This window comes from Hippocampus zosterae, chromosome 18, assembly GCF_025434085.1.
Source record: "Hippocampus zosterae strain Florida chromosome 18, ASM2543408v3, whole genome shotgun sequence".
Lineage (NCBI taxonomy): Eukaryota > Metazoa > Chordata > Actinopteri > Syngnathiformes > Syngnathidae > Hippocampus > Hippocampus zosterae.
In genome coordinates, this window is record NC_067468.1 from 9316101 (window position 1) to 9344094 (window position 27994).

General features: G+C 44.6%; 1 protein-coding gene and 1 long non-coding RNA gene across 4 annotated transcripts; one reads left to right on the forward strand and one right to left on the reverse strand.

Annotated features, from left to right (window-relative positions):
- Positions 1 to 5: 5 nt before the first annotated feature.
- On the reverse strand, positions 6 to 27994 carry ap3b1a (adaptor related protein complex 3 subunit beta 1a). Of its 3 annotated transcripts, none has more exons than XM_052050578.1 (27): positions 27653 to 27993; positions 25015 to 25090; positions 24857 to 24931; positions 24537 to 24632; positions 24226 to 24386; positions 23785 to 23851; positions 21117 to 21299; positions 19833 to 19988; positions 18975 to 19072; positions 18849 to 18903; positions 18694 to 18765; positions 18563 to 18625; positions 18366 to 18498; positions 17984 to 18093; positions 17725 to 17901; positions 17457 to 17643; positions 17206 to 17336; positions 16268 to 16424; positions 15949 to 16144; positions 13965 to 14109; positions 13813 to 13861; positions 13463 to 13569; positions 8577 to 8805; positions 7431 to 7515; positions 6540 to 6637; positions 6272 to 6410; positions 6 to 329 (listed from the first exon to the last, which is right to left on the reverse strand). In XM_052050578.1, the coding sequence occupies exons 1-27, from the start codon at positions 27778 to 27780 to the stop codon at positions 170 to 172; spliced, it is 3333 nt and encodes a 1110-aa protein (XP_051906538.1). In that variant the 5' UTR covers positions 27781 to 27993; the 3' UTR covers positions 6 to 169. The 3 variants fall into 3 exon arrangements, with proteins under 3 accessions (XP_051906538.1, XP_051906537.1, XP_051906539.1); XM_052050577.1 differs by having other exon boundaries at positions 16262 to 16424; XM_052050579.1 differs by lacking the exons at positions 6 to 329; positions 6272 to 6410; positions 6540 to 6637; positions 7431 to 7515 and adding an exon at positions 7526 to 7710 and having other exon boundaries at positions 16262 to 16424; positions 27653 to 27994.
- Positions 11779 to 12276, forward strand: LOC127591157 (uncharacterized). Its single transcript, XR_007959829.1, has 3 exons — positions 11779 to 11862; positions 12001 to 12103; positions 12188 to 12276. It is a non-coding gene; the product is annotated as an uncharacterized LOC127591157 (long non-coding RNA).

The window sequence follows — 27994 nt, forward strand, 5'->3', positions numbered from 1 at the left end:
TAAGCCACTTGGCTAGATAGTTTTATGTTGAAAGTGTGTTTTCAAGGACATTTACTGCAATGCTTTTGCGGACAATGCTAATACGTCATACGAAATATTAGCAAATGTTTTTTTTGTAATGTGGCTTGGAACTGGTTTAAGAGGAAAAAAAATATGGCGGAGCTGATCTCTATGCCTGGGTGAGGGCCTGTTTGAGGTCTCGCAGCAACATGGACGCCATGACGCTCTTCTCGCTGTTGACGGTCAGCTTGCCGCCGTCGCCTGCCTCATCCTTCAGATCCAGAACAACCAGAACCAGGACTTCGCTGCTCACCGTACGCCCCGCGAACCTGCAGTGGGCGCAGAGGAAACATCAAGACGCATGAGTTGAAGACAATGACCATTTAAAATTGAGCATGTCAGGCGTCATGTTCTTCCTTCAAGGAGAAAACAAAACAAAAATCTAAAAATAAATTTTACAGATGAATTCTTTGCTTGTGTCTGTTCAAAAAAATACGTATAAAGATCTTGGGGGGGGGGGGGGGGGGAAACAAAATTCCCACATTAAATTGCTGACATTGAAAGAATATAAAAATTGCAAGTTGATTATGTTTCAAAATCGTTCAGCCCCGAATGACATTGAATGTCTCCTTTTTTGCATGGAAAATATGGAATTGTGGGAAAATTGGACTTTTTGGTTATGTGAATCTTGATGTTTGGATGAGTTAAATCAACTGTGGAAATAGCAGAATGTCAAAAAAGTGGGCTCAATTTTTTTATTTTTGAGGGGTAGGGGATTCGTGGATAACATTCTTTTCAATGCTAATTACAATGTCGAATCGTAAAATTTCTTTTTGGTCAAGTACAAACAATAACAACTGCAAAAGAGCGACAAAACTGTCAATTTCTGAGGAAATACACTGTCAGACTTAATGTACAGCATGTGATTTAACAACATGTGGTTCCAGAGGCCTCATCCAACAAAGTTTTTTACTAAATTGTATCAAACCGGACTAAATTTGAGAGGACCTGATTCTTTTGCTGGACTCAAGGTTCCATACGGTACAGATGTTAAAAAAAAAATTTAAAAAAAACATCTATCATTCATTTAGGTCACATTCTTGCACAGTACAAGTAAATATTAGAGTAAAAATAGTAGTTGTTATGAAAGTAAAAGATGAAATATTTAGTAAAAAACAAGATTATTTTAGTTCTTTGACCGAAAGAGAAACAGGAGAAGAGCGGGTCTATTATCCTGGTGACTGACAGATAGCTGATGGTGTGAGGGCCCCGCCCCAGTCGCCACTCAAACCCAACTTAAAAACTCATTTTATGGACTGTGGCTATCTATTGAGTACGAGGGGGTCCCCCGCCACCTTCCGTCCCAATAGGGGAATTCCCAGCCCGCAATTTCCATAGAAATGGCCCCAGCGCACATGGTCCACACCCCACCATAGAGGGTCCTAACAAGAAGGCTGCGACCCGCTGCGAACCCCCAACCCTTCCGCCTGCTGCATCTTGGGGGTCCCCCGCCCATGCCTGCCATCTGCCTCCATTTAGCCCGACAAACAGCCCACAACGTCGGCCACTTGGGCCCGACTAAAGCCTGTCGAGAAGCCCCCCCGCGGACGGGATGGGACGGGACCAGGCGTTCGCCAATTAGCACGGGAGGGGAAGGGCTGCCCGTACACAATGCAACCGTGCCCGGCTCCCAAAGTGTCTGCGGCGGCCTCTGGGGAATATCTAAATTAGCGTCAACAGAGAAGAGGGAGTTTATTATCCGCCTCTCGCTTGGCTCTCTCTCAGCCTTAATTAAAATATTAGCCACTTGTCTTGACGCCTCTTCAGGCCCCACCGCGCCAAATCAGGCCTCAAAAGCATTTGCCGTCGCTCTACTTCCTTCCGCCGAGGCCCGAGGCGTCCGTCCGCCGCGCGTGGCGCCTCCCCCCTCCCACTAATGGATTTCGGAAATAAATCTTACATTTACTGGGCCTGTTAACACCAGCCCAAGGCTGCTTTTATCCCGGCTCTCTGGAGACACCGCTTCAAGTGTAAATACCGTTCTCCCGCAAATAGTGGCTAGTTTATTTACTCAGTCGCAGATGGAGTTATGGGCATTTATTGCATTTCTTTTTCTTTTTTTTTTTTTAAGATTCCTTACAATGTCCGCGGTGTTCAATAAACCATATCTTTTGTTTAAATGTCACCATTTTTTTTTTGCCAATATATATTGTGAAAACACCACAGATTAGCTCACGGAAACTAGCATGACAGTGATCATACAGAAGTTTTTTTTTCTTTTTTGGTAAAATAAATACATTTCTCCAATAAATAAATAAATAGTTATTAGATACTTATGGGGATAAAACAAGAACATTATATTCTTCTACTTTCTCTATTTCATAATTTTGCTGCAGTAAATTTCTCCATTGTGTGACAAATAAAGCTTTTCTTATCTTAACTAGATAGCAAAATGTTCAACCAAACAATTTAAAAAATATATTTTGGTCCTTTTTTACTGATTAATTGTAAAAATAGTCCAGGATACTGTTTAAGGTTGCAATCTGATCAGTTCAAATCAGGTAAAAGCATACAATTCTATATGAGAGCATTCAAACATGCATATTTGCAAGTGCCATTGTTTCGATGACGATATTGTTGCGATTTTTTTCCATACATTTGTATGGCCTTACGTGAGGACATATGATGACATTTTAAATCCCGCCAGCCCAAATTGTGATCATGATTAAAATTTGATACGATGCGCAGGCGTATTATTATGGCGAGTCAGGGCGGCTGACCCGGGAACGCATTCAATCGGTGTCAAGCGGCGCGCTAAACAGGCCATTAGTATTCCCTTGCACTCGCCTCAGTTTGGGGCCTAAAACGGTGCGTTAATTGCGGCGCGTAGAATAGCAAAGCAAAGCAGAGCCAAGCCCAAGCAGGCAGATTGGCATCGATCGGCGGGGCTCTCCAATTACCCGCCATTCTCCTTACTTGACAGAGTCCGCGCAGGTGCCATCTGCCTCCCCTTCACCCGAGATAAAGCCGCCCTCACCTTTACACTGGCTCCCGGTGAGAGCGTGGAAGGGTGGGGGGTACGACTTAACCCGTCACAAGTACACAATCTGCTCAGGAAATGGACGCCATTGTGGCGGCGCTCCAGCCGGACGGACGGCGGGATGGACGAGTGTCCTTCAAACGAGTGGACGGCCAGGCGGGCAGCGGCGGTGGCCAGATGGCCTGATTACAAGCGCCAACCCTCCAAACTTGGCCATGCGGGAAATTTCAGGCTGAAGGGACGAGGGCCAAGCTTTAAGTTGGAGCTGCGTCAAGCCACATGTTTTCATTTAAACCCTTAAGACAGGTACAGCCACATTTCTTTTTCCACAGAGACCTGCAAAATACATTGCATACAGGCATTTACAGAATGCCGAGTCGCCAGTCAGCCATTGAAACGCATTGTCGTTTGTCCCATCAATTGCTCTTTGCCATTGTTAGTAATTTGGCGAAATGGCTCGACGCTGTGTGGCGATGCAGTGTTCACATTCAGGCAAACTCTTTGAGTGGCCAACAGAAAAGAATAGGCCATGTAAATAGACCAGAAAATTGGAACGGTACCATTTCATTCTCGCAAAAGCGAATGAATTTCCCGCCGGTGTCGACGAGCATTCTGTTACAGGCACTTAGAAGATCTGTGATTTCTCAACGGGGAATTGTAAGAAAAGGTAGGTGTGATAATCAATGAATAACTCTGGCTGTTGTTTATGAAAATATTTGATTCAAAGTATTATACGTGTACATGGATGTAATCCTGTACAAAAACTTTCCAACTATATGAGTGCATGGATGGAATACTCTGTCATGGTTTACAACTAACAATGCTGGCGTTATATTGTGCGGCGTGGCTGACAACGCACCAGAACTACCTTAGCAATAACAAGGTAGGACACCAACCCACTATGACTGCTCTCAGTGCAAGCTGGAATAAATACATGGACCGAGTAGGTAATAACATTGTGCGCAATTTATAGCGTGGCACAGCATCGAATTGGAAACAAATAACGCTAGGCTAAAAACCGCAGCCTATATACTTGGTATACATGTAGGGTCTGACACACATCTTGCCAACAACCTCCCCTTCCTCCAATGCTTCACACACCTGGATTCCCTCAGATACATTTGAAACGTCGCTTTCCAACTGGCTTTGTACGCTTTCCATAGTGAGCCCCGCTATTGTTGTCGTAAAGTGATGTAACACTTCCGGTTTTGTCGCTTGTCAGGATCTCACTTCGGGAAAAACATCATTTGTTTCTCCTTTGATCCAAACTTTTTGGATCAAAGATCTACTTTTTGATCAACTAACCTCACGGGATCTACCCTTACCGGCGCGCGCACGCACACACACACACAAATTTAAGATTTAGCTGCTTTATTTTATTTTTTATTTTTTATTTTTTTGTGAAAATGAGACTGATAAGATGATTAGTGTGCAGTGTATATTAACACAAAAAATATATTACTAACATGTACAAAGACACACAAATGGTTGTTTGTTTTTTTTCTTCTCGACACTCCTCGGATCTACTTGGGACCTGTCTTCGATCTACCGGTAGATCAGGATCTACCTAACGGGCACCCCTGCTCTAACATTTTAGTCTAATACAAGGAACTACTGTAATGATGTTTGGTATTTATTCACCCATCACTGGCTTGATGAAGTACATGTGGCTTGGGGGTGGGGGGGGGGACCGATACAAGTGGGCGTAGAGAGGGTTAAATCCTAATTGAATTGTGTTTTCTAAACAAAGTGTTGGCGTATTCTGGGGCCGGGTAACACTCCATCACATTTGCCTTCAAACGGACTGAAAAATGGAGCGCATTTATTTTATTCCGCTTGTTTGGACACAAACAAGAACAGTCTTTTCTACATTTGCTTTCCTGCCTGATTTATTGCCATCCTCCCTCACAGCAATCAATTTGGGCGCTTTGGCAGGCACAGCCCCCTTACCCAACCATAGCATCAACAATCAACGCGGGCCCCCCCCCCAAGCCACCCAGCAGGGCTCGGAGAAGCAGTGCTGCACCCTGCTGTTCAACACAAGAACTTCAGCTGTTAATACTACGGGAAAGAACATTAATTTCTATTTTGACAATCAAAAAAAGAAGGGAGAATAATAGAAATATTAACATTTTTAAAACTAACATCACAGAAAATGTGTGAGTTTATCTATTATAATTTCAATTTTCAAAAACTCAAGGGAAAAGTGACTGATATTATATGTATTTTTTTAACGTTGCGGGAAAGGACATTTAGACATACTGTTGAAAATGTTAAGAACTAGTTGAAAAAGAAATTGTTACTTTTTCCTCCTCTTGTTCAACAGAGGAAACAATTTAATTATTTTCATTTTTCAGGCATCGTTATATTTTGTAGTAAAGGCAATGTAGTTTATTCATTTAAAAAATGTACAGGGCATGGATTTTAAATGTATTTTCATATAGATTTTTTTCTTAAAATTACATGGCAATAAATTTATTTTTATTTAATTAAAAAAAAACTGCACAACTACTAGTCGTGACAAAAGTCTACTGAACATTCTACGTCGTCACTAGCAGATGTCAACTAGTGCACAGTTCTGCCTTGTTAGTAACATGTCACGGTGGCGTACGGAATCAACGCTCCAAACGTCGTCCCACCGTGTTCGCAACGAGAGAACATGATTGAGTGGTGAAGAGAGAGTTCATCACGAGGCCACGCGTCGTCTTCTGGTGAGCACAGCACATACGCGCTATCGGATATTGACATTGATTTTTCGACCCTCCTTTTGCGTTTGCCGGCATCTCTCTCCTCCACTTTCAATCTGTAGGAATCGCTCACACGTGAGAGGGTGACAACCAGGAAGTGGAGGAGAGACAGATGGAGGAAGCACAACGCTGTCCCAATTATCTCTCAAGGTGCGCGCGACAGCGGAGGAAGCTCATTAGCACACTCTGTGTACACCCAATTACACAGTCGGCCATCTTGGGGCATTCCCCTGGCATATCAACACGCACGGGCACACACACGTGCTTGAATGAGAGCGAGAACAGGCGCAAAGGAATAGTTTAAAAAATGTCTTTAACTACGTTGAAATGAGTTTATAACATGCGGGATGTGTAAAAGTACTTGAAAAAAAATGTGAAAAGCAGGATGTTATTGCCTTGTGTGAAAGTTGTTGTGGAACTAAAGGCGCCCTGCCCTGACTTGAGCACAGCTGTTGTCATGGCCACAGCTCATATTTTGACTGACCTGTGTATATGACTCTCAGAGGAGGCCACCATGCCCACATTGGCCACCGACAGGACTCGCTTGGCGACGGCTTGATTGGAGATGCCTGTTGTCGCCATGGCGATAGTTGCCGAGGTCTCGTTCATGCCCCGGAGTTTACCTGTTGGAGGGAGTTGGGAATGGAACATTATGCCTTGCGACACACAGCAGTTTACTGTACTGTCGTATACTATGGAGTGATGAACTTGTTTTTACGCTGGTGTGAGTTGGATAGCGTATTTGGGCTTACTTTGCTCTTTGCAGAAGTCCGTCTCCGAGAGGCTGTAGGGTGTCAGCAGTTCACCCACAGCGGGCTGGATGGAAACACCGAAGTGCTCCTCTTTGGTGCTGAGCCGCCACAAAAAACACACATCACATGGGCTTCAATTTGAAAACAAATTCAATTGCAAACGTAATTATTTTGAGAGTGAGGTTTTGTGGCAGGATAGATTCCTCTGTGCCAAGGCAGATTTTCTTAAAAGGTTATTGAGTGGCGTTTAGCGAGCGGAAGCGGGCCAGGGCCCGATTATTGGGAGAATAATTGTTATCTCAGAGAAACGCTAATCAATTGTGGCTGCAGTCTCAAGTGAGAATTCTGGCACAGAGTGGAAATTAAGGTGAGAACGGAGGCGTAAACAAACATCCGTCTGATTAGCTGTTCCACTCTCGTCCTGTAGACAGCGGTGAGACAAACTTTTTTTTTTTCACGACTTTCTCAGTGATCCTGTTCTAGTACAACCACGTAGGTGGCTGGATCCAGCGGGCTACTGCTACTACTTGGCCCTGATGCAAGTGGGCTGTCACACTAGACATTTGCAATGTGGGGAGAAATTGCATGTAACTGACTGCTGAATAAAAAAATACGGGAGAATGTGGAATTATGTTAAATGATAGAGGATAAGCGGTTCGGATAATGAAGGAAACAATACTAAATCGTGGAATGGAAATGAATGGTGAATTTTTGTAGGGACCTGGAAATTAGACCTGAAAATGTTGAAATCTGTTACCAAGGTGAATTAAATGTGCTACATGTGTTGAATATCAAATGGGAATAATGTGTTTTGTTGAATGTCGAACTAGTAGTTGAAAATCTTGGAATTTGTGAATTTGTGGAATGATGTCAGATTTTTTTTCTTTTTACCACAGCTGAAAGTTGGCCGCCTGTGTGGAGTCCTTGAAGTCGACGCCCATGGAAACAGTCACAGAGGCCTCCGGATCCAAACGCTCTGTGTGGAAGAGAGACAAACAAGGAGTGGGGGAGTTTGTTGTGAGTGACGAGGGTGGCGAGGAGGAAAAGAAGGGGGATGCCGGCAGAGTGGAACAGACAGGTAGAGCCGTGCGTTAGCTCGCAAGTCAAGGCCAACGGTGTGCGCATGAGAAGCCCGTCCTTCAATCTTGCAGCACGTTTCCACGACAACGATCTTAGGATGCATCAGCGTCAAGGAGATGAGGTGCCACACAACAGTTGATAGAATCAAGACAAAAACGCTCCATAAGGTTAAAATCTGTGATATGGAGACGATATAAAAAGAGTTTTTAAGACAGTTTTACCCCTCGTACACTGTTTGAAAAGTGTTAAGACACTTTTTAAAGTACTGTATTCCTTAGCGCTCTCTACCACTAGAAATGGGAGAAAATGGTCTCAACATCACTGATGACATGAATGGCACGCACAGGTCTACAAAAAAAAAGGGGGGGGGACATGTAGATTGCTTGTTTCAAGCCGTTTTCCACTCAGCTGTTTACTGTAAAATTGACCAATTTCAAAAAAGGGAAATGAAAATAGTATGAAGGCTGTAAGACTCTGGGAAGATGATGCAACGACGTGCTTTGTTTTTGTGAAGACATTCGGCACGTGAAACTTGAAGCTCTAATAATCATTCATCCCCCATCGACACAGAAGCGGCAAGTAAAGATTTGCTTGGGTGAATGCCGCCTTTTCTTCCCGCGGACTTCTGCCCATCGATCCCAATCACCCGCCGTTTGGCCACGCCACTTCCTCGGACCGCGATCAATGTGCCGCAATCGGCCGCTGAGCACGCGCGAGTGCGAGCTTTGACGGCAGGGAAACAGTCATGCGGCAGAATGAGGCCGGAGCGTGATCGATGCTAACTAGCGGGGATTAGCTCAGGCCGTATTGATGGACTTGGAGGCATCAGGATAACGTCATCTTTTTTTTTCTTTTTGAATAACACTACAGTGGTATTTTTGCTTATGAGTTCATGAGGGGCAAAACGACATTACAAATGATTTATGGTCTCGCAAGAGAGCAGATGATTGAACTCACCGATGGTGTTAAAACAGTGAATCTTCAGGCCAACGGGGCTCCGCTCTCCGACGTGGATCTCCTCCAGGGGGCGCTCGCAGCCGTTGGTCAACGTGACTTGCACGGCCACCATGCTGCGCCCGTACAAGCAGGGCTGGCGGGGGAAGTGGTACTTGGCAGACAGGCCCTTACCGGTCATGTGGTGAAGCAACTCGTAGCTTTTCACCGGCCCGAAAGACGGACTCGTCACCTGTAAAGGGGAAAAAAACATAAAATGTCAGGACATAACTCGGAAAAGAACTGCATCCGATTAGAGTGCCCCCCCCCCCTTCTCCTGGAATAAAACTTTGTGAACAAGCATAGGCCCAATTTAGAAATGTCCTCATTGGCAGAGGGAAATGGACTAGATGTTCACTAGAATGTAAAGAATAGAAAGGCAAGGGCTCGCAAAGGCACCAGTGAGAGGCTACTTGGTTTCTTTAAACAAACAAAAAAGGCGCTTATACCCTTACAGTCGCAAGAAATTGCATGAAGCGGAGGTTAAAAACCGCAAGCTGGGATGCTTTTTGGAACGCAGACATTCTCGACTTCTCACGTCTTCACTTGGCTTCTTGATCACATTTATTGTCAAGTAAGTGTATATATTTTTTTCCCCCCCAATACATCACGAAACTCAAGATTTTTGTTGACGGACATCAACACAAATTTGTGCTAATTGGCAAATCTGTTGCGGGGATTTGATTCCCCCCCCCCCCCCCCCCCAAGTACAGAATTCACAGGGCATCGATGAGCTAATTTGCCTTTGAAGACCAATAAACCAAAATGGCTAACTTCCTGTTTCATTTCAGCCAAGGACCCAAGAGAACTTTTGTTGCGTCCCATGATGATAGACATGTCCCCTCAATTTCGTGTTGATCAGTGACTCTGGCACTGATTTTTTTCTTAACTTTGAAGGAAGGGTGACTAATGAGCCCAAAAAAGAGGAAATAACCAACCATTGTTGAAACTGGATTGCATTTTTAAACTTCCTAGGGGGTGTGTGTATCTTTTTTTTAATTGCATTCATTTTCTAAACTTTTCTAGGCTAATCGACTATGACAACATGGTGTCAATAGGTTTACTTACTTTTATGTACTTTTTGGACCAGGTGAGTGCTTAACACAGAAAAGTGAGATGATGAAAAAAAGTTTGACACTTTATCACGTTTATAACAATTTAAAAATGTATACTGAATTTAAAAACTAGATTGAATTCCCTTGACAAGGGAACATCAAAACCTTCATTCCTCCTCACTAAAAACTTCACCAACAGCAGCAGGAGTCCTTGACGCCATCCCACTAACAATCTCCTCAACATGGTGTAAAAAGGAGACCAAGCAAATATTAGTTAGCGTGGGCGCCCGTCAAACCGGCAAATTTATCGGGCCGTCTTCCTGGAAGCCGGACAAGCTTTCCGGGGGCTTATTATCACTCATTTGACACAGTGGACAGTTAACGTCTGACAGCAGTACCAACGTGAGCTCTTGTCCTGTTCCACAGGCCATAACACCTCAAGTGTAAATAAAGGCAACAAGAGGGATGTAACCTTGACTCCCTTGTCAGCCGCATTCCACTCCCCCCATCCTCCCTCCTCCTCGTCACTGTCATCATCTTCTCGGCGGACAGCAGGAAAAGTAGGTGACAACGAGGGAACACGTTGATTGAGAGGCTCTATTATGCGTCAACTTAAAGGAAGGCGGCGTGATGGATGACGCCCGCCGCCAGTCACCTTCAGAGCGGCGGCCGGCGAGGATGCGCTTCCGATTCCTCCATGGCAAATGACCTGAAAATCCCGCTGACATATCCGAAAGGGCTAACGGGAGCCGGGCGTAGCCTCGCGCGCATGACGGCCCATTTACAAGAAAGGGATGCAGGGAAGGAGATTTATATTGAAAATCCATTTCTGGTTTCGGAGAGCGAAAAAAAAAAAAGAAAAAGCAGCTCGTTGTGCCCTCAAGCAGGAACTTTAAGGCCTAATTGTCCCCTTCGGTGTGTGGAGAAGACAATTAATTGAGGGAAGGCGCAAAGACCTTGGTGACAAATTGAATTAAATAAATGTTTGCCATAGCCTAGCGCACCGACTCGCTCATGTAAGTTGGAGTCTCGCTGCGAGGTTACTTCATTTATTCCAATTTATTAGCTAATGAGCTACTCTTACCAAGACTGCCACCAGCACACATTCGTGCTAATAAATGGCGAACGCGAAGGAACAGTTACAGTATGCCTATCATTCACAGTCACAAACTGTTTGATTGAATTGAATACAACTTTGTCAAATGTGCCGTACGTATGTGTAACATACAGCACAGATGAAATTTCTTCCCTCTCAAAATAAAATTGATGGATCCCATCGTACAAACGCTGCCCAGTCGATGGAACGCATGAATGTGCATGTTCAGAGAGAAAATTAAAAAAAACAAAAAAAGAGAATTGACAAGTAGCTCCCAGTTTTCGAAAAACTCAAATTATTCATTTTTGTCTCCCAAGCACTGATAAGTGGCCATCATGGTGAGATATCTTTCAATATTCATGTGATCGTAAAGAATTCATGGTCCCACGATCTTGTTGAAAGTGGTCCCACACCACAACATAACGTAAATTCTCCTCCATTAAAAAACGAAAAAATACTAAATTTATATTTGATTTTTAAAAGAGGTTAAAATAGGGTCCATACTTTTTGCATAAGCTAAAGTTAGTTGTATCTCGCCTTCCATTGAGAAGGAAAACCGGGCCGTGGGAGGCAAGACAATTTTTGAAAGGAAAACAAAGCTTCTATCATCAACAATGTCAATTATAAGATTAATTCTTGGCAGTTTTGATCATGACAAACTGACTAACCTTGGCAACCCTAATCTGAAGGCACCACTGTATGTTTATTGTGAATGTTTCAAAAGAAATTATGCAAGACCCAAACATTTCTCAAAGTCAGCCGATAAGCTATTTAAAATTTTTTCTCCCCATCCTTGGCAAGAGTCAATCTGGCGCCGTTTGAATGGCGGCGAGAGGTTTGCTCTCCGAGCTCACGTCTAATTACGAGTCAGCAGGGAACTGGGGGCGCCCGTGCCGGGTGGTGGGGGGCAGGGTGGCCTGATGGGACACCAAATGAACAAATTATGATGGCCTTCTTCTGGGCGAGATGGGGTCAAATGCCACTGACAGTTCAATTTCCCCCCCAGTGGTCGCTCCGGCCGGCTAATTATGAATGAAACACGATCAGGATCGGCACTGGAAGAGGTCCGCGGCTACGCTTGGGATTTAAGGAGGCGTCGGTGAGAGTTTCTAATGTCAAAATGTTATTAGAGGGGAGTTGGCGAATGCGAGCGAGTGGGGGAGCGTGGCACGGGTCAAAGGCAGTGACCGAGGTTAATCTAAATGCCTTTGATAACCATGCAGTAATTCTCTAAAAGGACCCGAGCGCTCAGCTGAGACTCGCTCGCCGCCTCCGTGGGCAGATTGCGCAGAAATAGAAATGACACCGGGGCCACACTGTGTGCGAGCACATATCAAAAGGTGAACTTATTTACCCCGCTGCGCATATCATGTATTTATGCAGAGAATTGCCTCTAAATCAGATGTTGTAATCTGCATTTCTAGCGGCTGGCCTTCACCTGCTTGGCAGGCTGAGAGCGGCTGTCAATCATGCTGAGTGACGGGCGGGCAGGGAAAGTCAGAGTCACCCGGCGAGCTGGGAAAGGCGGCGCGGATGAACACGCCCACGTCATTAAAGCATAAACTTCGTCTGTACAAAGACAACATTGCAGTGCGCTTGCCATTTCGTTACACTGTACAGATTTACTTCATCAACACTAAAATATACAAAGATTACTGATACCTGGTATCAGTACTTGCCCATTGTGGTATTGACTGGACACTTTTTAAAAATTTTTGTTTGGTAGTGTGCCTCTTTAGTTGCGTTCACACGTGCAAATTTACACCGGTGCTGCTTTGCAAACAATCATTTGCTCTGGAGCAAATTTTTAAAGCACCTCCCTGAGGTGGATCAAATTTGGTCCGGTGTAAGCTGTTTTCCGGGTCTACTCCGGAGCCAATTTGCACGTGTGAACGCTCTACTGTGGCAGCCGCGGCGTAGCACCGGACCAAATCTTGCCGTGTGAACACCCCTTTTCACTACAGGTGGGGAAAGCCTGGTTTGGAGGAAGGCTCTGAGGTAGAAAATACACACAGCTGACGCCTGGGAAATAGGAAGAATGATCTGGACAGTTTCCTCCCTTGCGGGAGCAAGCGACGGGATACAAAGTACACACGGAGGCCGAGAGACAGCGGGAAAGGTCGACCATCACATATACACAAAAAGGACACGCGGGAGGTGGTGGTGGTGGGGCAACAGACAGATGGAGGGCAACGCATGGCGTGGCGTGCGGGAAGAAGGCCCGCCGAGCGAAATAGAGTTCAAGGGTGCAGGCGAGACAGGCGCAGCGAGGGAGGCATCCTGACGGGCCATAAATAGAAGGCGTCAGAAAAGGTCAATACGTCGGCTTCGGGAGTAAAAACATTCCGCCGGGAAAGAGAAGCTCATTTCACTGCCTCCGCCACGAACAACAGACTCTCAGCGCACCTTGATGGAGGAAGTGCTGCCTGACACTTTGTATAATGCGCCAGCACGCGCACATCATCAAATGTGTAAAAACAGAAAATGCACATGGACAGGAAAAAAAAAAACACCAACACACAAAGAAACGAACACACACATGCAAATTCACACACACACACACACACACACACACACACACACACACACACACACACACACACACACACACACACACACACACACACACACACACACACACACACACACACACACACACACACACACACACACACACACACACACACACACACGCTCACCGGCGTGGTGGTGGCAGAGACGGCAGAGAGCGAAAGTCCTTCCAGGTCAGACCGCAAACTGGAGGAGAGCACCGTGGACTTGGTTGTGTTTGTGGGCGCTGGGAAAACTGAAAGAAAAACCACATGACATGGACTACTAAGTTTTGGGGGAGATCACACATTTTTGTGTGTAACTATTTTCTCCCCTTTGCTAGCAGACTAGCTCACTTCCTCCATTTAGTTATGACCATTCCAAGAATGAATAGAAACAGCTTGAAGGAATACTGCTTTTCTAGTGATAATAGAAGGCTGGAACAGCAGATTTGAGCTGCGAAACTTTAGCGCATTTTACTGCAACTTAGTGAACTCACAGTCGTCGAGATCCAGCAAGGAGACTTCCTTCTCGGGCGTACTTTCCACCTACACCAGAGTGAATAGACTCAGGTTGGCCAAGTCAGCATAGAAAGTTACAGTGTCAAAAATAAGTGGTTGCAGGCTAAAAGGCATCACTATAAAGCGTTACCTTGGGTTTGGGCTGGAGGTTGTTCTTCCTCTGTTGCTTCGCGGCAGAAACAGAGTCCAAGTCCGAAACAGACTCTGACGAGGAGCTTTCGTCCGATGAGCTGCTACCTTCCTGCATGGGCTCGTCACTATCTTTATCAGAGTCGCTGGAAGACAAAAGAAGAGCGTCAAACGTGGCATCGAGTTTTCCTAATCTTTCCGGATTGCTGACATTTTAAGGCATGTGTCATGGAGAAATAAAAGCCAGTGAAAATTGAAACAATGCAGGTGGGATTTATCAGTTCTAACCTTGCAAATGAAACAAAGAAAAATAGCACACTATAGTTCACCTTTAAGTTGGACAGGGAACTAAAACAAACAAGATAAAGAAACAAACAGAGTGTCGTTATATAATTCTTCCTGTAACTGTGTATACAAATATATATAATAATAACTAATTGTTCTTCACAGAACGTGAAGATATGCTTGCAAGTGTTATATTCTACATGTGTTGCTTGAATATCATTTGCTGGATATTTAGTTACTGCAATATGGATGCTAATTTTTGTTAGTCCATCGATTGGTGTTTTGCATCATTTGTAACTACCATTAGGCTACAAAGACTTTATGAAATAGCTTCAAAACAACTTTTGTTTGACCTTTAGTTTGACAGTAAACTTATCCCGAGAGTGCCTACACTGACGATACAGTACACTGGGATTTTCACCAATTGCGCGCGGCTTCGCAACGTAGGCACTCGACGCAATGAACTAAACGGGAATTCCCGGCGAGATGCAAAGTAGGTCAGAAAAACAAAACGATCAATGCCTTTGCCAAGCTAATTTAATGTTACATTTCTCCACCGCCGTCCCGTCTCATTGGCTGGCTCCGTGTCTCTTCAATTTGTCCCGATAATGAGTGTTTACTCCGCTGCGCCCGCCCGCTACTTTCGGCTGTTAAATTAATGGGGGAAATTGTGACGCTAACCGACTGTCTAACTTGGGCCATGATGAAAAGCCAGTATTCGTTTGGCCTACAGATTCCATTTGAGGCGAACAGGAAAAAGTCATATAAATCACGGCGGGCCTGATTAGGCTGGGCCCGGAACGACTGGGCCGTAATGAGGGCATGATGCCGTGTTTGTTTTGTGGAGGCACGGGGGGGGGGGGGGGGGGGGGGGGCGCTAATTATCACGTGTGTGTGGCAGCGGCGCTAATTACGCCGGCAAATGGCAAAAACGGGGGCAGGCAGAGCGCGGGCATTGGCTGCCACTTTGTGTGAAGGATGTGAATTTGAAAAGAGCGCCGTAATGAGTCGACTACAACGTTTTTCTAACACCGGGCTGCTAGGTGACCAATCACGAGTCATTAGCCATTAGCCGTGTAAACGTGGCCCACGCTGGTGGAGGACCATTCTGCTTGATTAGCTCCTTAATGGGACTCGTGTAGGGGCATTTTTTTCTTCTTCTTGACAGTGTTAAAGGGGCTTCAGTTTTGACCAACTGAGCGGTGAAATTGCCAGGTGGTCTTTGTACCTTCATTCTGTGTCAATGGGACATATACAGTGGACCTCCCCTATGTCACAGTTCAGCATTCGCACACTGGCAAACAATTTGAAACAAAAAAGTTCACTCGCTAGTGTAATGAAGGCAAAAATCTGGAAGTACGTCGGTCAGGTCGCTTTCATATCCTCATTTAGTGTCCATATAGTTGAAACAGATTAGCGGGTATTTTTACAGCCCACCTCGGTTTACAGTGAACTTCACAACAATCAGCAGACATTGTCTCACACGCAGCCGCTTTAGCATCAATGTTACGACAGATTTACGAACACAAACAGTGATGCAACACACACAGGAGACTAATGTAGCTCGACTTGCAGGCATATATTCTTTGTTCTTTGCAAAAGCCGAGTCAATGTGAAGGCGAAAAGGAAGCAAAAGGAACATCTAAGCCCCCCCCGCACCCACCCACCCATTTTAAAGTACTCTTGGGCTTTTGGAGTACCTGTCAGATGTGTTTTGCTGGCGTTTCTCCGCCTGGGCTTTCTTGGACTTTTTCTTCGTCATTTTCTTTTTCTTCTGTTCGGATTCGTGAGGGCTCTTTTCCGATTCACTGGAACTTTTCTCTGAGCCAGTGGAGCTCTTATCGGACTCATCACTGCTCTCATCCTCTTTGTCACTGCTGCTTCCAGACTCTGACGCTGTGCAACCAGAAAATCACCACGTTATATGCACCATGTCGCAAATGTTTCATTAACAGCTATGAACAACAAGAGTGTAGATCGCATAATTTGTATTGTAGTAAACCGAGTTGTGACACGAACCTTCACTGCTGCTGTTGCTGCCACTGCTGCTGCTGCCGTCGTCGTCGTCGCTGCTGCCAGAGGCGTCGTCCTTTTTGTCTTCGTCCTCATCAGAGTAGAACTTGTCGTCCGATTGGGCCGACTTGGTCTTCCCGACGAGCGGCGCCCATTCCTTCACCTGAAAATCGCAGAAGGAAGAACATATGATCCCATTTATCATTCTTACAAACATGGGAAAAGATTTGGGGCAGAACAGGTAATCCAGGCCCCATTAGTTTGACGCAGAGTCGGGCTCCAGAAGAAACCATCCAGGAAGACAATTTTTTGGGGGGAAGCCTGCACATTCACGATTCGCCATTTGTGAAATAACATTTTCCTTCGTTTTTGGGAGGGGAACCCATGTTGTAATGGTGAAGGAAAGAATAGAAGTCAAGGCTGTCTTTTGAAACCATCTCTGGTTATTGAGTTGATATTTTGCATTTACAACAATATTTTTAACATGGCAATGACTAGGAGCGGCAATTATTCACAGATTTTAACTATTCGCGATCAAAGTGTGTCAGCAGGTTATCATGTACTGTGAAAACAAAACTGAAAAATGAGGCCAGAGGATATTTTCATTGTTATATTGAATAGTTTGTATTTATTTTTATAAGCGCAATTAAACTGAAACCAGTGAACAATAAAAATTAATTAATTTGCGTGACTTGAGAAATGTACATTGAATCATTTCTAATGTACCTGTACGTAAATGTATGATTTTAAATACAAAACAGTTTTCTTTTACATTCGAATAATTTGAAATATATTATTTAATTAGAAGAGAAAATAATATTAAATGTTCATCCAAATATGTTTATTTATTACTTTAATTTTGTCATACGGGTAATTTTCCTGCACAAAAGAAATATAAATCTTTTTTGGGGGGGCGGGGGGGATTTGTGGGACCTGTAACTTACTGGCTCAATGACCTCCACGTTTCTCACGGACTGGTCGGGTGCCACTGCGGGCCAGTCCGACAGCTCCTGGTATCCGGTGGCTTTGCTGTTGAGGCTGTGAGAGAGCGTGCCCAGTTGGAAACGATCTCGATCTGAAAAAGTGGCAGCGCAAGAAAAACAGACAAAATCATCATTGTAAAATGTGCGGTCAGCACTCGTCACGCAGATCCGGTCAAGTGGCTGCGGCTATTGTGCCCGCTCGTGCAAAGTACCTTTGAAAGCCGACTGGAGCATGGGGGCGGGCTTGGGTGCCAAAAGGATGCGGCGGGCGTACTTGTTGAGGGCGCCGCTCTTGCAGCCGGGCACGATCAGCTGTCGTATAAAGCGGGTGCGATCCCGGATATCGTAGTTCTGGTCGTACTTGCCCAGGTTGAGGATGTATTGGGTCAGCAGCTTGGTCTAGAGAAGAAATCCACCCACCACCATTTTTTTTTTTACAAAGGCACACATTCTTTTGTTCTGTGCTTGACATCCTCATACCTGCTTGGAGTTGGTGAGGTAGAGTTTGGCCGCCAGGTTGACGGCCTGCAGCTTGACAATGTCCTCCTCCGTTGTGAATGTTTTGGCGATCTTGCGCAGCACGTCGGGCGCAATCTTGGGCACGCGCTCGCAGTACTCGCCCATGAGCCACAGTATGCTGGCGCGAGCCATGGGCACCTGCGGGAGTCCAGCCGGGAGGATCGAGCAGCACGTCTCATTGCACATGGATTAAATAAATCACATCCGAATGGCATCTTACTGTGATTTTGTCAAAGAGCTTGGCCATATGCTTGATGATCTCGCTGTGTTGGGTGGGCTGGGTCAACAGCAACTTCCGGATGACCACCACGCTCTCGGCCACCACGCCCTCTGCACACAACCCCGCAGGCAATATGACAACATAATTTCTCCCGTGTCAAAGAAATTTGAAGGCGGCGACCTTTGGTTCTCACAATAATCAATATTGGAATCAGAATGACTAAATTCCTACCAATTAATCACCTTTGTCAATTATAACTGCAATTGCAGTATGACCCCTTATGTATCAGAAACATTTGCAAGTTGCTACTAAAACCGCTGAAGAAATGAAAGCGTAAGAATGAGGAGAATAATGAGAGGAAGAACAACAGCGGCCGTTTTACCATCTCTGTTGGACAGCAGCAGCACCAGACCGTTGAGGCAGGTGTCGGTCACCTCTGCGATGTTGGTGGCGCATCGTCCGATGGCATGGATGGTGGCTGCCGCAAAGGCTTTGTCCTGGCTCTTCACGTACGTCTGCGCAGACAATCAAAGTCAACGTCTGCCGCCCATCCAAAAAACGTCTACGAGAAGCGCAAACCTGGAACTCTCTCAGGATGGTGGAGATGTTGGCCTCATTCGCCAGGTTGGTCAGGATCTCCAGCTACAAAAACAATAGTTTGGGATCCAACGGCATTCACTGCATAAAGATATTGCCGATGCGGATCATACCTTCAGTGTTTTGATGTCCGTAGTGTCTGTGGATCGGACGTAGAAGCTCTTCATGAAGGGCTCAAACATCCCCTGTTTGCATTGAAAAATCAGTAGAAAAAAAACAAACAAACAAAAAAATGCCGTAACTGGCCTTGGGTTTGAATGGCACTTACCTTCCTCTGAATTGACATGGTGGCGATGTTCTGGAGAACCACATACTGCACCTCTCTGCGGCACACGACAGAGCGGCGATCAATAACTGGTGATCGTGGGCGGACAGGGTGCGCTCAAATGTTTACCTGTGGCTCCTCAGCAGGCGCACCAGAGACTTAGTAACCATGTTGACTTCCTGTTTGGGCGCCAGGTGCCAGTAAAGCTGAGCCACTGCCATCACCACCTCAAAGCACAGCAAACACTTAGCCCCGTGTCCGTAAGTTTGCAGTGCTTGACGATACACGTGCACATACTGCGTGTGTGGGGGTTTGCGTGTAAAGGCATCAACAAAGATGGAGAAGGTGGCTGCTTTTTCACCGCCGCACCGGGGAAGAAAAACGAGGAAAAAAAAAAAGAAAACCGCAGTGCTTGTCCCATTTTTAATCATTGGGAAGCGGCGAGGAGACCTTGAGGCTGCCGCGTGATGGAGAAGCGCTCGACGTGTGCGGCCATCTCGTGACAGCTACCGGTTTGTCCATGTGCCTTTGTGTTTAGACAAAATGGCAGCCCAGGAATACATCATTGCTGAGAAGTGTGTTTGTCTATGCGTGGATTTGGAAGCACAAGTCGTGTGGGGTGGCTTTTGTCACAGGTTAATTGTTTGCACGCATTTTTTTAAACGAACATTAGTGGGGAGGTTTTCACACTACGTGGAGAGAAGAATATACGTATTGTTGCATGCTATGTGTGTGTTGGTATTCCATGTGGTGAAGTAGCAGTTGGTTGAAGGTTTATACTGACTTTTAACATCTCTGCTAATTTCCGTCTTTATGCTATGTGAGCAATAAACTCACAGACCTTCTTTTGAGATAAAATAATCTGCTTGGGTTGAACCTTTTGGTGTTCAAACACAGAATTATTTTGTCTTTTGTTTTTGTCTACCAGTACATTTTATCTGGAAGCGCCAAAGAAACAGCTTGGCGAAAAAAGGGCTGCCAACTCACTGCCGTGTTGCGGCTCTGCAGCAGCGGCTTGGTGTTGCGGAGCAGCAGCCGGTGGTCAGGGTCCATCATGTAAGGTTTTTCTTCCGCCAGATCTTTTTTCTCCTCAGAGTCCGAGTCGTAGAAGGTCTTGTCGTCGTTTTCCACAAACAATGCACCCTGGCCGCCGCCGTGACAAGTCAAAGACACAAAGGCACTTCATATCAACAATTGTCACTGACAAATCCTTTTTGTTTAAAGAATGCAACTGAATTTCAAAAGGTGTCCAAACTTGGTTCAATAAAACACATTTCCAATGTCGAAGGTAGAAACATAAGTGTACAAGGAAGTGGAACTAGCCTCAGGGCCTCGCCACATGCAAATTTTTATAAACATACACAGTGCATCTCGGTCTCAGGCTGATGAATGCCATAGCGAGCAGAGTGCTTTCGGTAGTATGTCAAACTTAACTGCTTCCAAACAATTTTTTCCCCTGGCACATTCCAAAAAAGAAGAAACTCTTGATAAAACACTAATCTGATGTGGCAGTCCCACAAAAGACTCATGATTATTCTTTGATGCCGTGTTGCACTTTTGTAAAACGACAAACAATTGGTAGCTCGTAACGTAGCTCTTCCCCAAAAAGAATAGACTCCGGATAACCGGATAATATAACTCCGGATGTGGCACTTTCCCCCAAAAAATCGATTGTTTGTTTTGTTGCACTTCCCAAAAACAGATTGGTGATGTAGCACTTTCCAGAAAAGAAGACAATGAATCAAACACTCCACTCTCCGAAAAACAACAACAAAAAACTATTGATTCTGCACTTTCCTAAGAACAAAAAAAGAAATAATCTCTGCTGCACTCACTTAAAAGATATTGATGGCGCACCACTGTAAAAACAATCCGAACTCATGATGTGGCTCGTTCCCAAAATGAAGACAATATATTGCTTGACTGTCGCACTTTCCAAAAAAGAAGACGGCTATGTTTCACTCCCCCACAAAAACAAACTATGCACTTTTCTAAACAGACAACAATTACCGGTAATGCTGCACTTTAAAAAATTATCCATAACAAACTATTGCTACTGCACTTTTCTAAAATTATTTATTCGGATCCCTCAACCCCCAAACGTCAATCTATTATTGATGATGCACTTCCCCAAAAAGAAAACATTTGGTTGTTGTTGCACTTTTCTCAATAAGAAAATATGTTCTCACAATTTTAATATACAGCGCTGTGGATGAATTGACTGAATCTCTGAGAATAATGTCATGGTGCAGATGGTGTGTAACCAGTCACCTCCTTCCAGGGGCTGACGAACTGCGTGCGGGCGTAACGCGTCAGCATGGAGATGATGACCACCTGGCCCCACTCCTCCACATCCACCAACAGGTTGCACAGCTTGCGGTAGTTCTTGTGGATCAGGTCGATGCGATCCGGGCACACCTCCTCGAAGGCCATCACCACGCTACCCGCCACAAGCTGGCCAGGACCAAGAAAAAAAAAAAAAAGCCCCTAATTAGACAAAATCAACAAAGTGTGTCGAGCCACTCAGGGGAAATAGAAACAATTGTTAACAAATCTGACCACATTACACCTGCAAGGCTAAAAAGGAGTGGAAAAAAAGAATAAAGTATTTTCAACTTTGATTGCAACCATCTTTGATCATTGCGGGGGTGAAAAATGTTAGCGTTTCAAAGTTTAAATTGAGTCATTTTCACAAGCTTGAGAAGAAAATCCATCAATTACACCTTTCCTACAAATCAAAGCAATTTATGTGCAATTCCCCGGGAAGCAGAACAACTCTATAATTTAGTTTGTTTGGCTCCATTTGTTGGTCTAGATTGTTTCTCTATTTGTTTTCTACAGATGGTAGCTGATGGGGTTTTTTCCTTCTTTTTTTTTTTTTTTTAAGTATAATATCAAACGGAGCGGGACCTGTTAGCACGTCTGCCTCACATTTCAGAGATCCAACCGGCATTCAATTCCGGGCTTTGGTCCTCTTGTGTGGCGTCTGCATGATTTCCCCGTGCTGTGTTTGTTGAGTTTTCTCTGGGTACACCATTTTCCACCCACATTCCAAAAACATGATGCATGCTAGGTTGACGAATCACTCTAAATTGCCCCTAGATGTGTGAGTGTGAATGGTTGTTTGTCTGTGTGCCCAGCGATTGGTTGGCAATCAGTTGACTGTGTACCAACTTCCAACCTCAAAGGTAAACTTCCCACGCCGTCAAGAACGGTCAGTGTGGTTGATATGGTGGTAATGGGAAGGGGAAAGAAAAAAAATTACACATTTAGCAAATGGCTCTTCTATTAACATTTCCTCAAAAAATATGAGGGTCAGGAGTGCGTCCTTGAGTCTGTGTTTGCAATGAATTCTAATTAGGCTGACGTAAAGACAACACTGCCCCCTCCCCCCCCTTTTTTTTTGATGGATAGTACATCGTGGCGTCGGACAATCCATCCCTTCCTTCTTAAATTAATGGCTGTCCCACCTCGTCCCTAATCATAGGAACCCTCACCTTCTTTCCTTCTCAGGTTTCAATTTAGTGGCGGGCTGGGAAGGTGAACATGGGGAGGGATCCATCATTTAATCTTGTAATGGGCGACATAATAGATCCATCACGCTAAAACAGCTGCACGAACTCCACCGTCGACACTCCCATCACGCTGTCCCGTTTTGTCTTTAAAACAGCCGCAAAATCCCCATGCCTACACCCGTGCTCCCTCACCAATGTGTGTCACAGCCACCAAAACAAGCGGGCACATTTAGAAATGTAAATGTCAGAAGGCAACAGCAACTTCAGGTTTCCTGACGATCACCTGATAGCGTTCCTAACTGCGTCCACAGGCTTGGTTTTTTTTTTTGTTATTGTTGTTTTTATAAATGAACTCATCACAGACAACGCAGAGCTTCAACTTCTTGAGAAGGAAATAAACTGCAATAACAACAAAAGGCGATGGGGAATAGTGGGTAGATGGGCTGAGAAATGTGTGCCTTTACATTTAAAATTACGACCATATCCAGGCGTTTCTGATAAACACATAAAAGTGAACGATGCGCTAATGTCTATTAGAATTTTTTACAGCATTTCTGTTTTTTTTTTTTCTTTATTTAGGGCAAGTCCCAATTTGAAACTGCACAATGTCAGTGTAGTACCACATTGCGCCACAACACGCCAGGCCTCAGTTTAGCAGGAAGAGATGCAGCATACGGTAATTGAAAGCAAGAAGAGGCAGAGAATGTCCGCAACTAAACTCCGGTAGTAGACACCATTCCACTCACAATATTTGCTTGCCTGCGAATACTGTTGCGTGCTCTGTTTGTAAAAGAACAGCATATCAAGTTGACCGTCTCATCATGTCATGCCACTTCTAAAACCATACACGGGCATAAAAACGCACTTGTGATGTCTATTAAATATTCAGGAGGGGGTTTCGCCATTAATCAGCAGCAGCTAGTACTTGTGTGATGATGGTGTCTCCCACCCCCGTCGCCCCCCGCTCAATTCCCAAGCCTCACGTGTGCGCAGAGAAGTCATCTGTCTTCGTTAATGGGCTGCAGCTAAATATGCTATATATCTGCTCCCAAGCTTGCCGTCCCAGCAGTTGGCCCAACCTGCTTTATTTGTTTGTACAATTACAAGTGTATGCTATGAATACATAATCACCGAACTCTGAGCATGAGTGTAGTGAAGCAAACAAATTAAGCATTCATTCATTGAGACCAGCTCCAATAATTTTGATTTTTTTTTAAGACCTCAGAGCGTGATGAATGTAAAATGGGGTGACACATGTGTAAAGCTCAACGAAAGCTTAAGCAGGAGCACGTGAGGACGTGTGGATTTAAGTGGCCGCAAAAAAAAAAAGTGAGGCACTGCCAGAACAAACTGTGGCACAGGGATACAAAAGGACCAGGGGGGGCAATCGCTTCACTGGGTTGCCCTCTGGTGGCAGCACTCACCGTGCTTTTGTCCTTCAGGAGCTTCTCGATCACTTCAATCAAATGCTCCTTCTGCTCGGGATCGAGGCTGAGGAGCAAAAATGTGGAAAAGGTATTAAAAAAAATAATAATAATCAAAAATAGTATAGTGCCACAACAATGTTTTTTTTGTGGAAGGTATGCACATCACGCTTTTCCTCGTCCATCACTCTATGGAAGCCGTGCAACATCAAACCACCTTAAGACAAAAAGACTGCTTTTTTTTAACTAATAACAAGCGAAATCTGTGAATTGGGATGCATTTGAGTAATCTTATTGTGTTCAATATGGATCTTTGTCACGCTTCGGTGCAAAAGGAAGCCTCAAACTCAAGTTCCGCACAGACTCATGACACTGCTCTAGAGATGCAAAGATTAGGCCCAACATCAACGAGATGGTCGCATTAAAAGTGCGCGCAGGTACCTGTAAAGCTTCTGGATGGCGTGGGCAGACGTCTTCCTGACGTAAGGCGACAGGTCGGCCGCCGCCTCCTTAATGGCCAGCATCATGATGGGGACGATGATGGGGACGCGGATGCTGGACAAAACCCTCAGCGCGCTGGCCCGGATCAGTTGGTTTGGGTCCTGTTACAAAATGTGTGTGCGTTTGATTGTAAATTGTCTTTTTTTTTTTCTACTGGAAACCCGATACTACTTTCCTATTGGCTGTGACATTGGTGCCATCTTGTGGCAATTAAGGGTATTACGGAAAGAGCAAATGCTGAAAGGCGTTACCTTGAGGGCTCGCTGGAAGGTGCTGATGGAAAGCAGGGCGAGGTCCTGCTGCTCTTCCGCGTATCTCACCAAATACACGTAGACCAGCTTCTTCAGCTGGCAAATGACACAAACAAAACCGACTTGAGAACAAGACTTTTTTTTTTCTCCATGTCTCAAACTGACAATGTTGAGGGTGCTGGCACAGGAGGAATAACGATCAATTTGCCTACTGAACGCACTCAAGGTGAAGGTCTACCAGAAGACTTCAGAACTAGCAGCCTACTTTGTGAAGCAACCTTTTTTTTGGCGCAGACTTGGAAACAGACGACGAGTCATACCTCGATATTCTTACTCGCCACGTTCTTCACCACGGCGGGAAACAGCTCCGACGCATTTTTTCCTTTGGCAATCAGCTGTGGAGAGAAAAAAACATAGTTGTGTTCACAAGATGAAGTGAATAACATCTGTATGGAATCCAGGAACACTGCACACTCACCCCGACGACTCTCTTCATGGCCTCCAGTTTGAGCGACTCCTTGTTGCTCTCCAGCATTTCTTTAAGGTCTTCATTCCTGAAGGCCACAAAGCAAGACGAATTGTGATAACAGCGGCACTTTGGCTTGTTAAAGATATTCAGGTCGCGTGTGAAAGGTCCACAAGGGCGATGTTTGTGTCAAGAGGCCAACTTTGGAAAGAAAAAAAAAACACAAGTGGAATTAATCACTCACTTGCTGGAGCAGCTCATTCTTGAGCTAATGCAAAAACTGCAGTCGCATTGTGTACCAGTACACAGACATTTGTTGTGCTCAACATTCCCAACACAATGTCCAAATACCAAATCCGAAAAATTCAGCAATCACAGTTTTCATAAATGGGATTTTAAAATGTTGTGTTTCGTACAAAAAAAAAAAAAAAAAAATTTAAAATGTTTCAAGAATATCCCAAATTATTTTCTTCACATTTCAGCAATATGAGAAAAAATATATATGTACAGTTACTTTAGTGTCTCGGTTTTCAGATCTTTGGGTTTTGGATGGATGACAAACATACACAAAACAACATTTGATTCCATCTTTTGGTAAACTGTAAAACACGACAACTTTTTGAAATATTTTCCATAATTTGAATGATTTTTTTTTTTTTTTACTTGTTAAGAATTTGATGTTAGCAAACATCAAGAATTTGTTTTTTTAATTTTAGTTCTCCCCAAAACACCCCAAAATTAATGCCTTGGTATTTCAGCAATCCAAAAAACAACAACAGCTTTGGCGACACTCTACCCTACATGAAAAATGAAAATTAAACTCCAGACCGGACAAGTCAAGGTCCTCAGATCTCATCCGTGCCATCATACCAGTCTCTAAGCGACTTGTTGGCTGAAAGCGTTAGGGTTCGTTCTTCCTGGCTCAGTTCGGACTTCAAGGACAGCTGCAGGTGCTCAGCCGACACCATGGCCGACCTGACGGCCACGGCTGCCTCAGAGCGGAAAGTCAACAAGCGTGCGTCCATAGCGAGACGCTCTCCTCGCCGCTGCTCTCTGGGGCGACCGGTCGACTTTGTTTGCACACTCGCCGCTTGCCTTCTTCCTCTTGACTTTGGCAAATTAAGTCGCAAGACTGAGTCAGCTCGCTAACAGCGTGTCATTCTTCTGCTAACAGACGACACGTTTATCCAGGACCATCCTCCCCATGTCACCTGCTGTCACCATGTTCATTCCCCGGCTCTGGACGGTGGGCAACTTTTTTAGTCACCTAGCAGTGTGTTTGACGTGACGGATAACATGAAGAATGTCAGGGAACAGCCGGGAGCATGTGATCTCTGTGACTTTGCCTCCTGAATCAATATCTTATGGCCATAAACATCTCATTGGGTTCACTCGTTTAAGTTTCAGATATGTGAAAAACATCAACAATCATTTGTTTTAGCATTTTTGGTATCTGGAAAAACATCCCCCCCCCAAAAAAAAAGTCTCCTGCCATTTTAATTCTGATAACCAGAAGCCATAGAAATTGTTTGCTCTCTGTCATTTCACAATTGCAGTTAAAATCCAAAAATATTTGCCTTGTGGTTCCCATCGATATCCAAAAAACATCCGGGATCTGTTTTCCTATCCCAAAATCTTGCCTAAAATATTTTGTTCATTTTTCTCATCTGCAAAAAAAAAAAATAAAAGAAAAAAACCTTTCTTAAGTGTATCTGGAAAAACAACCTCAAAATGATTTTAAGAAAATCTTCTAAAACAAGTGAAAATGTGACACATACTTCCCAGTTGGAGGCACCAATGTGTACAACAATGTGTGACATTCCTCACTGCCACCCAACTCGAGCTAGACACAAGATCCGAGAAGCTGCTGTAATGTGGACTGGTGAAATCTTAGTAGCAGACCATTACCCTCTGCTGGAAACTGGCTGACATGACGCCCCAAATATTTAATGTTCTCAACATTCAGGTGTTTCTCAACCTTTATTAACCCAAATCAAGACTTTCCATGACGAAACAAGTAAGTTCAATGTTCTTTTTAAGACCAGTGTCCATTCCAATGATCTGGCACAATAAAATTGCCCTTAAAGTGTCTCGACTTAAACCATGACACGTTTTGTTGGTGCTGCATTTGGAACTGCGTGATGACAAGTCAGTCTGTGAATCATTTTTAATTAAGAAGGTAAATCGCCTCAATACAAGTTCACAGTCAGAAAATCCTACGTAGCACGTGTGAACACATTTTTGAAGACTTTGAAAGATTAACTTCAGACATTGTAATGGCAATTGAGGCCTTGTTTTTGGATTCATGATTCAATGCCTTTTCGTGTTTTTAAGGATCCACTGGAACCCTTATGTGTCATTTCAAAAAATGTGGTTTGAAAAGTTAAAAGCTGCTCACGGTTACAATTTTAAAAGGCATGCTTAAAAGTGCTGTATGGCGCTGATTGCAGGCGGGAGCGGACCGCAGCCCCCGCGAGAAACGGGGGTGGCTAAACCTGACATTTTGACCCAAATTTAGTGGCTAACTGTCACTGGCCATCATTGTAGCTAGCTACCACAGTTCGCCTCCACTGAGGACACGTCAACGTGGCATACGTAGCTTAGCATTAGTCAAAGTAGTCATGAAACAATAATAATAAAGTGGTCTCACTTTTTAAAGTCAGCGCTGAAGAGTCCGAAGGCGGCCCCGGCCCCCGCCGTGGCCGTGCTCTCCTGGCCAGCCTCCACCGCAGTCTCCGCTCCTCCACCTTGGTCGTTGTACAACGCTGTCGTCGACATCTTCCAAACTTTGTCCACTCCTTATCCCACAAAAATTTGAATTAAAATAAAAAATAAACTCCCACTTTCCCCAACGAAGGCCCACTAAAGTGTCGTGTTTGTCGGCGTGGCACCCGTCACAGAACTTTAATAAGACGCGGGCAAACTTCTGTTGAGATTTTCCTCCAACTTTTTTTTAACATTCAGTACCGGAAGTATGCAGCTGGTGTCACAT